The 15848-nt window shown below is 42.5% G+C and overlaps 1 protein-coding gene across 2 annotated transcripts in view; it reads right to left on the minus strand.

Annotated features, from left to right (window-relative positions):
- The window catches only part of nf1a (neurofibromin 1a), a 309684-nt gene that overhangs the window by 134445 nt on the left and 159391 nt on the right, over positions 1-15848 (minus strand). For both annotated transcript variants that reach the window (XM_047391263.1, XM_047391264.1), the window contains exon 29: positions 14917-15052. In XM_047391263.1, the coding sequence (XP_047247219.1) occupies positions 14917-15052 (136 nt within the window). The remainder of the gene's footprint in view (positions 1-14916; positions 15053-15848) is intronic.

Consider the following 15848-nt stretch of genomic DNA (forward strand, 5'->3'; position numbering starts at 1 on the left):
GTGCTAACATCCTAAATAACAGACAAACCAATACACTTCAACACACAAGCCTATTAGAAGGAGCTATCACTAAGTTAAATTAGGGCCCTTTCTTCATTGAGCCTGACACTAAACTCACCCTAACACAAACACACACACACACACACACAGTCCGATTCCTAATTTTCACATGTATTTGCGCAAAGCAAGCATGTTGAAAGCAAAGCAAAGCAAAGTTTTAGGTCAGCAGTCCCAAAGGTTGCAAAGCTTCACATTTCATCATCCATCCATCATATATACAAGAAGTTAGGTAATGCAAGTCTAATACTATTCGGTTGTACGGACTGCGACAAAAAACTGCTAACTTTTTTACTCTTCACTAAAGGGGCTTATTTAGTTCCTATTCTGTCCCACATTAAAGAGTAACCTAATTCACTGAGAATATAGAATAATTTTAGTAGTGTAATGGGCTTCTTAGTAGATTTGCACAAAAACTTGTACTTACTGTTCTGTTTCCGGGCAACGGTTGCAATTATGAGAGCCAATATGGTCGTGCATACAGTTGCAGCAGCTCAGTGTTTTTACTATCCGTGCTTTGTTTTGGCTTGGAGCAGCTGAAGGTGACCTCTTGTTTACACACTTTAAAGTAGTGTCATCAGAGGAAGTTATTCTACACTCAACAATCCACAGCAGCTTTACCCGCACATAGGGGGGCATTAGATCAAACGGAAAAGTGTCAACCCAAGGAATGCTGGTAGACCTAATGGCATTTCAGACTGGGAAGACGAGCAAGCTCAGGGGTCGGCAACCGCTGGCTCCGTAACTCCAAGTGGTTCTTTTGGCCTTCCACAATGTCTCTTAATAAGGTGGCTAAAAATGTGCAAGTACCAACAAATGTTTTAACTATAGATATAATAAAAAATGCTGGCCCCGTAGTCATGCAGCACGCTCTTATTTTGCATCGCCATAATGCCTCAGCTCCAATCTGCAGAGTGGGCCTGTAAACCCATGAACGAGTGCCACAGGGCCGTTCGGCTGACATTGAGCAGCGGCCATCAAAAAAAGTTGTTGCATAAAGCCTGGCCTATGAAAACAAAAAGCCTCTGAGGCACTCAGCAGTCATGAATCAAAAAAGCCTTGTTCCTACTAGTGCCAAATAAATAAAATCTTCCTGTTTGTCTCTTGCGTCCAACAGAGAACTGACCGGTGCTGTGGCTCTAGCTTGTCATGTCATTGCTCCGCAGAACATAACATGTAAATCACTGATGCTATACGCAACAATACATAAGACCGCATTAGCCGTGAAGATGGAGCAGCAAAAGCAAACCATAAAATGTAAAAGGTTGCGTTGAAAAGTTAAGAGATAAAGAAAGAAATCCGTCAAGGTAAGTTCAGCAACAAATGTCTGACTTGTACTAAAGATGTACCAAAGCCAGCAGAAGTGGAAAGTAACAAATTACATTACTATGCCTTACTGTAATTAAGTAGAGTTGGTCTGGAATTTGTACTTTTGTAGTTTACAAAATCTGAACTTTTACTTAAGCATGTTTTAGGTATTTTACTCTGTTATATTTGAAATCCCATCTGATATGGAATAAAAATAAAAATGACATTAAACTAAAAAAAAAAACACAGCAGTGATCTATGGCTGGGTTAGTAATCAGATTCCAACATAAAGGCACATTAATCGAATGCTTAGAGGGCTCTGAAAACCCATCAAGTACAGTGGAAGTTGACCTCCAAGAAAAAGAAGAAAAGCCATTGCCAGACTTCACTGACCAGTTTTAACAAAGCACAAGAAAGGCAACAGCTTTATTTTACGGTGTAAACTTGGTTTGCCTAAAGAGATTAAACTGTGCATTTAAAAACTCAACACATCGAACCAATGCAAGCAAATAGAGGCTAGAAAAAAAGGTTTCAGAGTTTGGTGAGAAACTCCGAGAATTTTTCTTGGATAGTGTGCATGAAATGCTGTTTTACTTTAATAACATTGTTACCAGATGATATCTAAAGCTAACAAATAGCATCATTTGTGCTAACTACTTGCCTATCTTATTACTGCAGGTAGGAGTCAATAAGTAGACAGTTTTTGGTTTATGTTCAAGAATATGACTATGTAGACATGCTAAATAATATTTTAATAATAAATGTATGTTGTATCTGTTACCTGTGATTGTATTGGCTAAAGCTTAAAACAATAGATCAGGTGCTTAGTTTGGAGACAGATATTTAAAATCATTAGACATGAAGGATAGTGGATATATTGGACAATATCCTTCATGTCTAATGAAACATGAAGGATAGTGGACATATTGGACAAAGGAGGGGATGAAGATCAGAACTGTCAGGTTCTGGTGACAATGAAAACTACAGAGAAGCGTAATAGATGTAGGGAAGGATGTGGAGGATTTGGTGAGACAGATAAGATGCCGAGACGGAGGACATGATCAGTTTCAAAGAACCCTAAAGACAGCAGCTGACAGAAAATTATTGGGAATATACAGTACAGACCAAATGTTTGGACACACCTTCTCATTCAAAGAGTTTTCTTTATTTTCATGACTATGAATATTGTAGCTTCACACTGAAGGCATCAAAACTATGAATTAACACATGTGGAATTATATACTGAACAAAAAAGTGTGAAACAACTGAAAATATGTCTTATATTCTAGGTTCTTCAAAGTAGCCACCTTTTGCTTCGATTAATGCTCCGCACACTCTTGGCATTCTGTTGATGAGCTTCAAGAGGTAGTCACCTGAAATGGTTTTCACTTCACAGGTGTGCCCTGTCAGGTTTAATAAGTGGGATTTCAAGCCTTATAAATGGCGTTGGGACCATCAGTTGTGTTGTGCAGGAGGTGGATACAGTACACAGCTGATAGTCCTACTGAGTAGACTGTTAGAATTTGTATTATGGCAAGAAAAAAGCAGCTAAGTAAAGAAAAACGAGTGGCCATCATTACTTTAAGAAATGAAGGTCAGACAATTGGGAAAACTTTGAAAGTGTCCCCAAGTGCAGTCGCAAAAACCATCAAGCGCTACAAAGAAACTGGCTCACATGAGGACCGCCCCAGGAAAGGAAGACCAAGAGTCACCTCTGCTGCGGACGGTAAGGTCATCCGAGTCATCAGCCTCAGAAATCGCAGGTTAACAGCAGCTCAGATTAGAGAACAGGTCAATGCCACTCAGAGTTCTAGCAGCAGACACATCTCTAGAACAACTGTTAAGAGGAGACTGTGTGAATCAGGCCTTCATGGTAAAATAGCTGCTAGGAAACCACTGCTGAGTACAGGCAACAAGCAGAAGAGACTTGTTTGGGCTTAAGAACACAAGGAATGGACATTAGACCAGTGGAAATCTGTGTTTTGGTCTGATGAGTCCAAGTTTGAGATCTTTGGTTCCAACCACCGTGTCTTTGTGCGATGCAAAAGAGGTGAACGGATGGACTCTACATGCCTGGTTCCCACCATGAAGCATGGAAGAGGAGGTGTGATGGTGTGGGGGTGCTCTGCTGGTGACACTGTTGGGGATTTATTCAAAATTTAAGGCATACTGAACCAGCATGCTATTCCATCCGGTTTGCGTTTAGTTAGACCATCATTTATTTTTCAACAGGACAATGACCCCAAACACACCTCCAGGCTGTGTAAGGGCTATTTGACCAAGAAGGAGAGTGATGGGATGCTGCGCCAGATGACCTGGCCTCCACAGTCACCGGACCTGAACCCAATCGAGATGGTTTGGGGTGAGCTGGACCGCAGAGTGAAGGCAAAAGGGCCAACAAGTGCTAAGCATCTCTGGGAACTCCATCAAGACTGTTGGAAAACCATTTCAGGCAACTATCTCTTGAAGCTCATCAACAGAATGCCAAGAGTGTGCGGAACAGTAATCAAACCTAGAACCTAGAATATAAGACATATTTTCAGTTGTTTCACACTTTTTTGTTAAGTATATGATTCCACACGTGTTAATTTATAGTTTTGATGCCTTCAGGGGGAAGCTACAATATTCATAGTCATGAAAATAAAGATAACTCTTTGAATGAGAAGGTGTGTCCAAACTTTTGGTCTGTACTGTATGTTTACACATAATACCTCCCAAATATTCATAATGTCAGATGTTGACAAGTTTTATTTTTCTGTTGCATTTCCATTTATAAAGGTGCTGCTGCTTTGATTAAAAGCAGTTTGAGACCAATGTCTTCTCTTTTCTCTTATGAAATGAGCAGAAGAAATAGGGACTTTCTTCTACTCATAAAAAAGTAACTAAGTAACATTTACTTATGAATGTAACTGTTCTTTTAATTGAGTACATTATTTCTGAACTCTTTCCACCTCTGAAAGCATATGTACTGGAGAGTGCAAAGATTATAAACGGTGCAGCAGAAAGGACTCAGCTGCTGCAGAGGTAACTCTTCCAGTGAACAATTTAGGTGTACAAGGTGTACAGTAGACTTCCAGGTTTTCTTCCCCTCTATAATGTCCGGTTCAAGTTGTTAAGTTTCGGAATTTGTCTCGTTGAAAGTTATAGTTTACATCATAGGCATAATATGTATACATATATATTGTTGCTGTAAATTATAGTGACCATCAGAAAAAAAACATAAGCTCTGCATCTCTGTCCACATATATATATGTATATATATATATAAATAGAAATACACAAAAAAATAAAGGGTACGCTTAAACAACACAAAATAACTTCAAGGAAATCAAACTTCTGTAAAATCAAACTGTCCACTTAGGAAGCAATACTGATTGACAATCAATTTCACAGCTGTTGTGCAAATGAAATAGACATCAGGGGGAAATCTTTGGCGATTAGCAAGACTCACTCAATAAAGGAGTGGTTCTGCAGGTGGGGACCACAGACCACTTCTCAGTACCTATGCTTTCTGGCTGATGTTTTGGTCACTTTTGAATGTTGGTGGTGCTTTCACACTCGTGGTAGCATAAGATGGACTCTACAACCCACACAAGTGGCTCAGGTAGTGCAGCTCATCCAGGATGGCACATCAATGCGAGCTGTGGGAAGAAGGTTTGCTGTGTCTGTCAGCGTAGTGTCCAGAGCCTGGAGGCGCTACCAGGAGACAGGCCAGTACACCAGGAGACGTGGAGGAGGCCGTAGGAGGGCAACAACCCAGCAGCAGGACCGCCTTTGTGCAAGGAGGAACAGAAGGAGCACTGCCAGAGCCCCGCAAAATGACCTCCAGCAGGCCACAAATGTGCATGTGTCTGCACAAATGGTTAGAAACCGACTCCATGAAGATGGTATGAGGGACTGACGTCCACAGATGGGGGTTGTGCTCACAGCCCAACACCGTGCAGAACGCTTGGCATTTGCCAGAGAACACCAGGACTGGCAAATTCGCCTCTGGCGCCCTGTGCTCTTCACAGATGAAAGCAGGTTCACACTGAGCACATGTGACAGACGTGACGGAGTATGGAGATACCGTGGAGAGCGATCTGTTGCCTGCAACATCCTTCAGCATGACCGGTTTGGCAGTGGGTCAGTAATGGTGTGAGGTGGCATTTCTTTGGAGGGCTGCCGGTGGACACCGGCGGAGAGGTACGCTGTCAGGCTGAAGAAGTCATCCTATCGGGTCTTTCTGTCCTGTGGGACTCCAGAAGCTGCTGATGGGTACCGGCAGTTCAAGCGACATGCGGCTCGGGTGGTTGCTGTGAAAAAAACTGGGAGGAGTTCGGAGAAGCTATGGAAAACGACTTCCGTACGGTTTCGAGGCAATTCTGGTCCACCATCCGGCGTCTCGGGAGTGGGGGGGGGGGAGACGTACACTACCAACACTGTTTACAGTGGGGAGGGTGTGCTGCTGACCTTGACTCGTGATGTTGTGGGTCGGTGGGCGGAGTACTTCGAAGACCTCCTCAATCCCACCTGCACGTCTTCCACTGAGGAAGCGGAACCTGGGGACCTTGGGACGGGCTCTCCAATCTCTGGTGCTGAGGCCACCAAGGTGATTAAAAAGCTCCTCGATGGTAAGGCTCCGGGGGTGGATGAGATTCACCCAGAGTTCCTTAAGGCCCTGGATGTTCTGGGTTGTGTTGGCTAACGTGACTGCAGCATCGCATGGACATCGGGTGCAGTTCCAGTGGATTGGCAGGCCGGGGTGGTGATCCCCCAATCAAAATGGGGGACTGTAGAGTGTATTCCAACTATAGGGGAGATGCACTTTTAAGCCTTCCTGGTAAGGTCCATTCGGGGGTTCTGGAGAGGAGGATCCGTCGGATAGTCAAACCTCAAATTCAAGAAGACTGGACCAGCTCTACACCCTCAGCAGGATCCTGGAGGGTGCATGGGAGTTTGCCCAACCAGTCTACATGTGCTTTGTGGACTTGGAGAAGGCGTTCGACCATGTCCCTTGGGGAATCCTTTGGGGGGTACTCTGGGAGTATGGGGTACCAGGCCCTTTGATACAGGCTGTTAGGTCCCTGTACAACCGGTGTCAGAGCTTGGTCCGCATTGCCGGCTGTAAGTCGGACTCGTTTCCTGTGAAGGTTGGACTCCGCCAAGGTTGCCCTTTGTGACTGACTCTGTTCATAACTTTTATGGACAAAATTTCTAGGCGCCGCCAAGGTGTTGAGGGGATCCGTTTTAGCGGCCGAAATGAGTTTCCTCTGCAGGGTGCCTGGGCTCTCCATTAGAGATAGGGTGAGAAGCTTGGTCATCTGAGAGGGACTCAGAGCAGAGCCGCTGCTTCTCCAGGTCGAGAGGAGCCAGTTGATGTGACTCGGGCATCTGGGTAGGATGCATCCTGGACGCCTCCCTGGTGAGGTGTGCCGGGCATGTCCCTCTGGGAGGAGGCCCAAAGGAAGACCCAGGACACGCTGGAGGGACTATGTTTCTCGGCTGGCCTGGGAACACCTTCGGATTCCCCCGAACGAGCTGGCCCAAGTGGCTGGGGAGAGGGAAGTCTGAGTCTCTCTGGTTAGGCTGCTACCCCCGCGACCTGATCCCGGATAGCAGAAAACAATGGATGGATGGATATATTATATATAAACAGTATTTTTGAGGGGTTTTAATGATGTCTTTTTAGTAACTGATTCTGGATGTTTTGTGATTTTAGTAGTATAGACCAAGCATCAGCATTTGATACTGTTGATCACAACATCTTTTTATCCCATTTAGAACAATAGGTGGGGATTAAAGTTGCAGAATTAGACTGGTTTTGTTCATTCCTGCAGGACAGAAGTTTCTCTGTTTATGCCAGATCCAATTCAACACCTCTTTCCTATGGAGGTCTTCAAGGTTCAATTCTCAGCCCTCGCATTTTTTAATTGTATCTTCACTCTTTAGGGTCAGTTTTAAGAAATCATGGCATCCCTTTGCATTGTTATGCAAAAGACTTTCAGATTTATCTCCCTATAAAGCCAAATTGTCCATGCTCCATTCAACCTCTCCTAAAATCAGAATCAGCTTTATTGCCAAGTTCATACATACAAACAAGGAATTTGACTCCGGTACACTTTGCTCTTTTGTTCTGTTTTTGCATTACAGAATATACAATTTACAATTTACAATGTACAATATACACATATCTAATAGAAAAGGTGCATTTGCAACATCTGTATGCTGTTGTTCTTTACTCTATTGAATGTTCATCAGAGAAACAGCCTGGGGGAAGAAACTGTCTCTGTGGCAGCTGGTTTTAGTAAACAGTGCTCTGTAGCGGCGGCCTGAAGGTAAAACTCTAAACAGTTTATGTGCAGGGTGTGTGGGGTCTGCAGAGATTTTAGCAGCTCTTTTCTTGACCCTAGACCTGTATAAGTCCTGGATGGAGGGAAGGTCAGCTCTGATTATTCTCTCTGCAGTCCTGATTATTCGTTGCAGTCTGGACCTGTCCTGTTTTGTGAATGAGCCAAACCACACTGAGATGGATGAAGACAGGACAGACTGAATGATGGCAGTGTAGAAGATGACCAACAGCTCCTGTGGAAGGTTGAACTTCTTGAGTTGACTCAGGAAGTACAGTCTCCGCTGGGCCTTCTTTCGAACAGTGTCTATGTGCGAAGACCATCTCTGGTCCTCAGAGATGGTGGTTCCTAAGAACCTGAAGTGGTCCACGGCCGATACAGTGTTGTTGAGGATGGTGAGGGGTGTATGGGGGTGGTGTTCTCCGAAGGTCCACCACCATTTCCACAGTCTTGAGTGGGTTCAGTTCAAGGTAGTTCTGACCGCACCAGTGTACCAGCCGATCCACCTGCTGTCTGTATGCAGACTCATCACCGTCCTGGATCAGTCCAATGACAGTGGTGTCGTCTGAAAACTAAAGGAGTTTCACGGACGAGTACGATGAGGTGCAGTCATTTGTGTACAGAGAGAAGAGGAGTGGGGATAGAACACACACCTGGGGGGCACCAGTACTTATTGATCTGGATCGGGAGAAGATGCTCCCCAGTCTCACCTGCTGCTGTCGGTCCGTCAGGAAGCTGTTGATCCACTGACAGGTGGAGGCTGGGACGTTGAGCTGTGTGAGCTTCTGGTGGAGGATGTCTGGTATGATAGTGTTGGAGGCCGAGCTGAAGTCTACAAACAGGATCCTGGCGTACGTCCCTGGGTGGTCGAGGTGTTGCAGGATGAAGTGTAGACCTAAGTTAACAGCATCATCTGCCGACCTGTTTGCTCGGTAAGCAAATTGCAGGGGGTCCAGCAGGGGGCCTGTGATGTCTTTCAGGTGCTTCAGCACCAGCCGCTCAAAGGATTTCATGACCACAGACGTCAGGGCTACAGGCTTGTAGTCATTTAATCCTACGATGGTGGGTTTCTTGGGAACCGGGATAATGGTGGATCGTTTGAGGCAGGAGGGGACCTCACATTTCTCCAGTGACTTGTTGAAGATCCTTGTGAAGCAAGTTGATGTGCGCAGGCTTTCAGACATGATGGGGAGACGTTATCAGGTCCTCCAGCTTTCTTTGTTTTCATGTGCTGAAAAAGCTTGTTTACCTCTACCTCAGAGATCTTTAGTGCAGGCAGAGGATCTGATGGTGGGGGGTTGGTTGCTTTATGGGAGGAATTTGTTCCTGAATGGGATGTAGAGGGGATGATTTGAGGTGCGAATGGCTTCTAGTCATGTCTGCAGTAAAAGCCATTCAGACGGTTGGCTAGGAGACGACTCTGTTCAGGATGGGTGGAGGGGCTCTTGTAGGCAGTCAGGTTTCTCAGACCAGACCATACAGCTGAAGTGTCACCAGTAGAAAGGCTGTTCTTAAGCTTCTCACTATAGCTTCTCTTAGCTGCTTTGATCTCCTTTGTTAGTTTGTTCCTGGCCTGCCTGTACCGCGCCCAATCTCCACTGCTGTGAGCTTCTTCCTTTTCCCTGCGCAGATTCCTGAGGTGTGGAGTAAACCATGGCTTATTGTTCCCAAAGGTGCAGAAGGTCTTGGTCTGCACACACATGTTCTCACAGAAACTGATGTATGATGTCACCACATCAGTTAGTTGGTTTAAGTCAGTGGCTGAAGTTTCAAAAACAGTCCAGTCTGTACATTCAAAGCATCTGCGTTGATTCCTCGGTCCACTTCTTAACAGTGTGAACCTTGGGTTTGGAAGCTCTTAGTTTCTGTCTGTAGGTTGGGATGAGGTGGATTAGATAATGATCCGAAAAACCCAGAGCAGCCTTGGTAACAGCATGATATGAGTCCTTTAAAGCTGTGTAACAATGGTCCAGTGTGTTTTTGTCTCTGGTGGGACACTTAATATGCTGTCTGTATTTGCGCTGTTAAACTCTCCCAGTATTATGATGAAAGAGTCCGTGTATTTTTTCTCCAGGTCTGTAAAAGGTGTAACCTCCTATTGGTGTAACCCTAGATTCAGCTTTTAGCTTCAACACCCAGGTCAGCAGTGGTTTGCAGAATAGTTTCTGTCAGCTACACCAGGTTGCTAAACTAAAACCTGTCTTGTCAAAACATTATACGGAGATAATAATCCATTCTTTTATCACAACTTGACTAGATTAATACAGTTCACTTCATGCTGGGATCAGTCAGGCCTTTCACGCCTTCAGCTGGTTCAGAATGCCGTTGCTCTTCTTTTAACCTGTACACACAAACACATCTCACCTGTTCTGTCTTCTCTCCACTGTATGTGTACTAATAAACAGTTTTCAAATCCCTCTATTGGCTTTTCAATACCTTAATGGTCTTGCTCTTTGGTCTTGTTAGCACACAGCTTCAGTTAATACAGCTACAGGCAGTCACAAGGTCGGCATTTTGTCACCTAAAGAACATCTCCAGGATTAAAGGACTAATGTCTCAGCAGGACCTTGAAAATCTAATTCATGCGTTCATCTTTAGTAGAATTGATTACTGCAATGGTGTCTTCACAGGTCTGCCTAAAAAGTCGATCAGACAGCTGCAGTTGATCCAGAACGCTGCTGCCCACATCCTCAATTGAACTAAGAAAGTGGAGCACATCAGCCCGGTTCTAAAGTCCCTACAGTGGCTCCCTGCAGCTCAGAGAATAGACTTTAAAATACTTCTGTTAGTCTGTAAATCACTGAATGGCTTAGCACCTAAATACATTAGACTTGTCAGCGTATCAACCACCCAGACCTCCCAGATCTTCTGGCTCAAATCTACTCTGCAAAACCAGAATCAGAACCAAACATGGAGAAGCAGCTTTTAGTTCTTATGCTCCACAAATCTGGAATATACTCCCGGAAAACTGTAAAAGCGCTGAAACCCTAAGTTGCTTTAAATAAAGATTAAAAACTTGTTTAGAGTTGCCTTTGACTGTGCCATTTAGGCATGATTAGTTGCGTTTTCAGTCCAATTTTCCTTTCATTTTCTTGTCCATCATTCTATTCTCTTTATTTTATTTTTTTAAATTACCTCTGTTGTTTGATTTTATCATTTGATTTGTTTTTCTGTGTCTGTATCTGTGTTTATTTGCTTTGTAATTGTATGTACAGCGCTTTGAGTGTCTCGTTGCTGAAAAGCACTATATAAATAAACTTACCTTACCTCTGTACCACTCCGACTTGCTTCGGCCTTATGTTTTATCAAGGGCCCACTTTGTAGTACATTTTATTCTTTCATTGTTTTTCATTACATTTTATAAAATGCCCACTGAGCTTTGACCTGTTTTAGTACTGTACAGCACTTTGGGTAAACTGTTTATTAAATGTGCTTTATAAATAAAATGGATTTGAAGAAGGCTGAATGGGACTAAGGACCACTTAGCATAAAAGAAGCCCAGCTGTCATTTTGGACACAGACGTAAAACTTTAACAAACACACGGTCTGTTATTAAATAAGAATACTACAATGCTATTTTTTTTTCAGCCGGGTCCTGTCTGGCAGAGTAGGGCTCGGAACTCTTGTCCGAGTGCCAAGAAACAGCCCAACAGATTTACTTTCACAAGCAGAGCATTACAGTTAACACTTTAAAGCTCTGCTTGACATTTATAAAAGAAACTTTATTAGAAACTGCTTTGGGATTGTTTTAATTGTTATGGACATGGAGACAGAAACGAAATGGAAAAAAAAGAAGCATGAGAGAGAGGTGGGGCAAAAAGCAAAAGGGTAGAGAAGGAGAAAAGAATGGAGGAGAGAAAGGATGAAGAGATTACAACACCCTACCTGCTTCTACACCTGCAGATACATTCATATTAACTGTTTTTTTAAACCAAAAATGCACGGAACTTATGAATGCAAGATGTATTTTGTGGTAACTGTGGCTCAATATAGAACATTTGTGTATCTGTTAACACCTGAATCTAAACACCCGTGGGTCTGAGTGTGAGCGTGCTTGTGTATACAAGGTTTGTATACAAAAGAATACTACTATGCTTAAAACATTGCCAGAATAAAAGGTTTCTTGTCAAAACTATACAGATACAAACTGGTTCCTGCTTTTTTTCCCATAGGTTGGAAAATGGTCATTTTTTCTTTACTGGTCTCTGTACAAACATGAGTCAGGCAGCAGCTTATCAAAAACACTGAAGAGGTTAAACACCTGACTGCTTGCTGTAGCAGACAGCTGCTATCTCCAACTTTATTGAATGTGTTGGAGGAAACTTGCTACACACTGCTATAGAGCCTTTATGCTTGTTTTTTTTGTATTGACCCTGAACATATTTACTAAAGGGTTAACACAGCGGGTACAGTCCGCTTCAACAGCAATAAAAACAAACATCACCTAACAGAGACAACTCATTCACACATACAGCTGCCTGTAATACAATGGTCAATATAATTATAATTTCTGATCTAAACCATTTTCCTTTAAGGAAGACTCCAACAGGAGTTTTTATTTTGTTAAAAGCTTTTACTAAAAAACGAAAAATCTTAATTTTGGAATATCTCTTCATATAACTGTTTAATTTAAACAAGATAATGTAGGATTTTCACAAAGCTTTTGATAAAAAGTATTTTTTAAACTGACATCCTAGCAAAGGTTTGTTACTGCTTGTCAAGAGTCACGTAAGTTTCTTAAGTGTGTCAGAGAACAGACTGTTTAGAATGCTAAACTAAAAAAGCATCCCAGGGCATTTTCAATGTTTGAGTGCTTTCACAACTCTGTTTAGCATGACGTAGTGAGACAGGACAAAGTTGGTGCCAGGTCCGAACACTTTGTTAGAAAATGGCTGCTCTGTAATAAACAACTGTTTCTGTGATTTTTGTCAATTGGCATCACAAACATTAGCATGTTGAAAAGAAATCACACATGTAACTGTTACGTTATTTTCAACAGATGACGCTTTTCCATAGCATCCAATGGCATTTTGTTTGTTTACCTTCTTTTGTTGTCTTCACAATATCAAGACTATTCAGACATGAAACAGAAAAGTGTTTCCATCATATGTTTAAACAGCAGCATTCATTCAAAAGACCCCTTCAGATCCGTCACATACACATGTTCTTTATGTCTCACAGTCATCTGAAAGGTGTTGATAGGGAATGGTGAGTAGATGTGGACCTATTCAGGTAACATCTCAGTAGGTAGTCTCAGAGCTGAAATAACCAAGAGTTGAAGGCTGCGACACAAAGTAAAGACAGTAGCAGCAGAACAAGTTTAATGTCCGTCTACTCTGAGAAATACTTTAATTAATAGAATCCCATACAGGTAATCGCATGCTGAGAATGGAGCACAATAGCTTTAGTTTGTAGTAAAGCACTGAATGAATCTTAATGTGACCATCTCTAAACGTTTGAATCCGCATGTCCAACTGTTTAATGCTTCGGTACTTTTTGCAATTTTTGCTGTTCTCTAAAATTCACAACAGGTGTTTGAGCCATGAATCGACCAATACATTTCCTGGTTCAGTCAGAACTGGTATTTAAACAGTCTTCATCAGCTTTTGGCATCATGAGATCACCTAACAACTGATAAACAGTACCTTGACATTGCGAGGCTTCAAACAGGACGTTCTCAGATAGAAGTGGCCACTGAGCTTAGAGTGTCACAGAGTGTCATCAGCAAGTTGCAACAGCGATAAAAAGAGACAAAGTCACAGAAAGCCATAAATGTGGATGTCCCCTGGCCACACCCCACACTGATGACCACTTTGTTGTGAACAGTGCCCTGCGGAGCCGATTGATAAATGCGCCTCAACTCCAGGCACAGTTAAGGGAGGTGAGAGGCAACTAAGTGTCATGTCAGACCATTCAAAACTATTTATATCATACTGGTCTGTGTGCTAGACGACCTGCAAGTGTACCTGACCACACCACCAGGCACAGGCATCATTGTCTTGCATGGGCCAGAGAACATTTACATTGGATGAGGGAACAGTGGGCCTCAGTGCTGGAATGTGATGGAAGTTGATTCATGCTGAGGAGGAATGATGGCTGCCAATGACGTTGGAGACGTCAAGGAAAGTGCTATGCATCAGCCACTGCTGTCACCAGTCTAGCCTTTGGTGAGAGCAGGTGTGTTAAGTCAATACTTAACTGCACAAACTACCTGAATAACATAATAAATCCAGTTATTGTGCCCCTGCATTAACACTGACCTAATTTCACCTTCATGTATGACAAAGCTCCCGCTCATCGAGGTCACATCATTAGAGATTGGCTGTTGGAGACTGGGGTGCCTTGAATGGAGTTGCCTGCACTGTTTCCAGACCTGAATCTCAAAGAAAACCTGTGGGATCAGCTGAGTTGCCATTTAGAGGCTCGTAACTCTGTACTCCAGAACCTCAATGATCTGAGGGTCGCCCTTAGAAAAGAGTGGAATACCATATCAATACGCTGACCTTTGAACAGCATGAGTCAGCATTGTCAAGCTGTAATTGACACTCAAGGGCCCATAGAGCATCAACAAGACACTGGCATTTTTTGTTGTGGTAAACCCACCATTGTTGCTGGCTTTTATTTCAATGAATGTTTTAAGATGAGGAAATCAACAATACATATTTGTACTTAAATTCTCTTGTTTCATGATAAAATATTGCGGTAGCATAAACTTTTCATGTTTTCCATAAATTTGACCCGAAAGCCAAATGTACCTAACATTTGGTGAGTAGTGTACATATATTTTTTGGATGTGCAAGTCTGGAAATGAAAAGCATTCTTTGCAACAGTTACCTACATGTAAACATTTATAGTCCACTGTTTATGGATTGTTGGTGACAAGTAAATGATTTGTTCATATCAAGTATTAGGCAATCAGAAAGAAGACAGGGATTTCACCTATTTTTGATGGGTGTCATATTGAAGCCTGATAAACAAGGTCTCATTTTAAAGTCACCTACAACTTTAACAGTTCATTTATACTTTAAAACTGAAATGTTTGTCAAGTTATGCATTAATGCCTGTGATACAGACAGCTCTTAAAGGACCTGGTACAGAAAAGAACCATTGTAAAGAAGCATTTATCTAAAATTTTTAAATGATACTGCATGTGTGTAGCCTGGTGGAAGCTGGATGCCTAGTCAGGGGACAGTAAGAAAACAGAGTGACAGGAAGGGAATACCTGGTAGAGACAATGGCAAACACTGCGAAGTTGTGGAGGAAAGTCGCTGGATGAGCCAATTATGGCCTGGAAGAAGCGCTCAGTGATCTGAAGCAGGTTCCTCTGGTTCTCCTCTAGGTTTTCACCATGTTCCAGTCTGATGAGAAGACAACCAACAAATACCTGTGTGAGTTACTTGGCCTTTTAGTTTGGAAATCATGACTAGTTTGGTTAATTGGAGGAAGCATGAAATAAACATTCCTAAAGAATGCACTTTGAATACATTCATAAAAAGCTAGGCCATTAACCCTTTTTGTATAGCCAAAAATAAAAAGACCTTAAAATGTTGATTGTTTCTGTAAAATAAGTGGTTGGTTAGAATATTTCCTGCTTTGCTCAGGGATCTCAGTGTATTGCATCTGATGTCTTTCTACTTTTGATTTTTTTCTGTGCTAATATAATAATATATGTTAGAACAATATTTACAAAAGCAATGAGCATTTTAAAAATATATTATGAATATCAAACTAAACCAGTCTTTTAAAAAAATTAAGCCTTGGCAGTCTTTCTTTTCTTAATATGTTCTATACATTAGTTCCAGTTATACCTGTTAACTACAGTCACCTGGAGATACTTAATCAAGATTCTATAAGACTAGCTTCCGGTTTGGGACACAAACAAGATGGCTGCTTAAGTCAACTGCTCCCGATCAACACTCGATAAAAACCCCACAAAAAAGTGAATGTAAGAGTAAGGCATAACAGAAGTGTAATGAAAGGTGGGAGAAGAGCAAGAAGACAGAGTAATATCAAAGATTTTGCGGACAAATCCGGGTGGACGTTGGACCGCGGTGCTGACATGTCTGAGACCGAGAGTAGCAAGCGAGACCACACAGAGGAGAAAATGGCAAGCTGCTCAGGTAGAGGCCTCCAGGATATTCTTAAGGAAATCAA

The sequence above is a fragment of the Girardinichthys multiradiatus genome, chromosome 18 (genome assembly GCF_021462225.1).
Source record: "Girardinichthys multiradiatus isolate DD_20200921_A chromosome 18, DD_fGirMul_XY1, whole genome shotgun sequence".
Lineage (NCBI taxonomy): Eukaryota > Metazoa > Chordata > Actinopteri > Cyprinodontiformes > Goodeidae > Girardinichthys > Girardinichthys multiradiatus.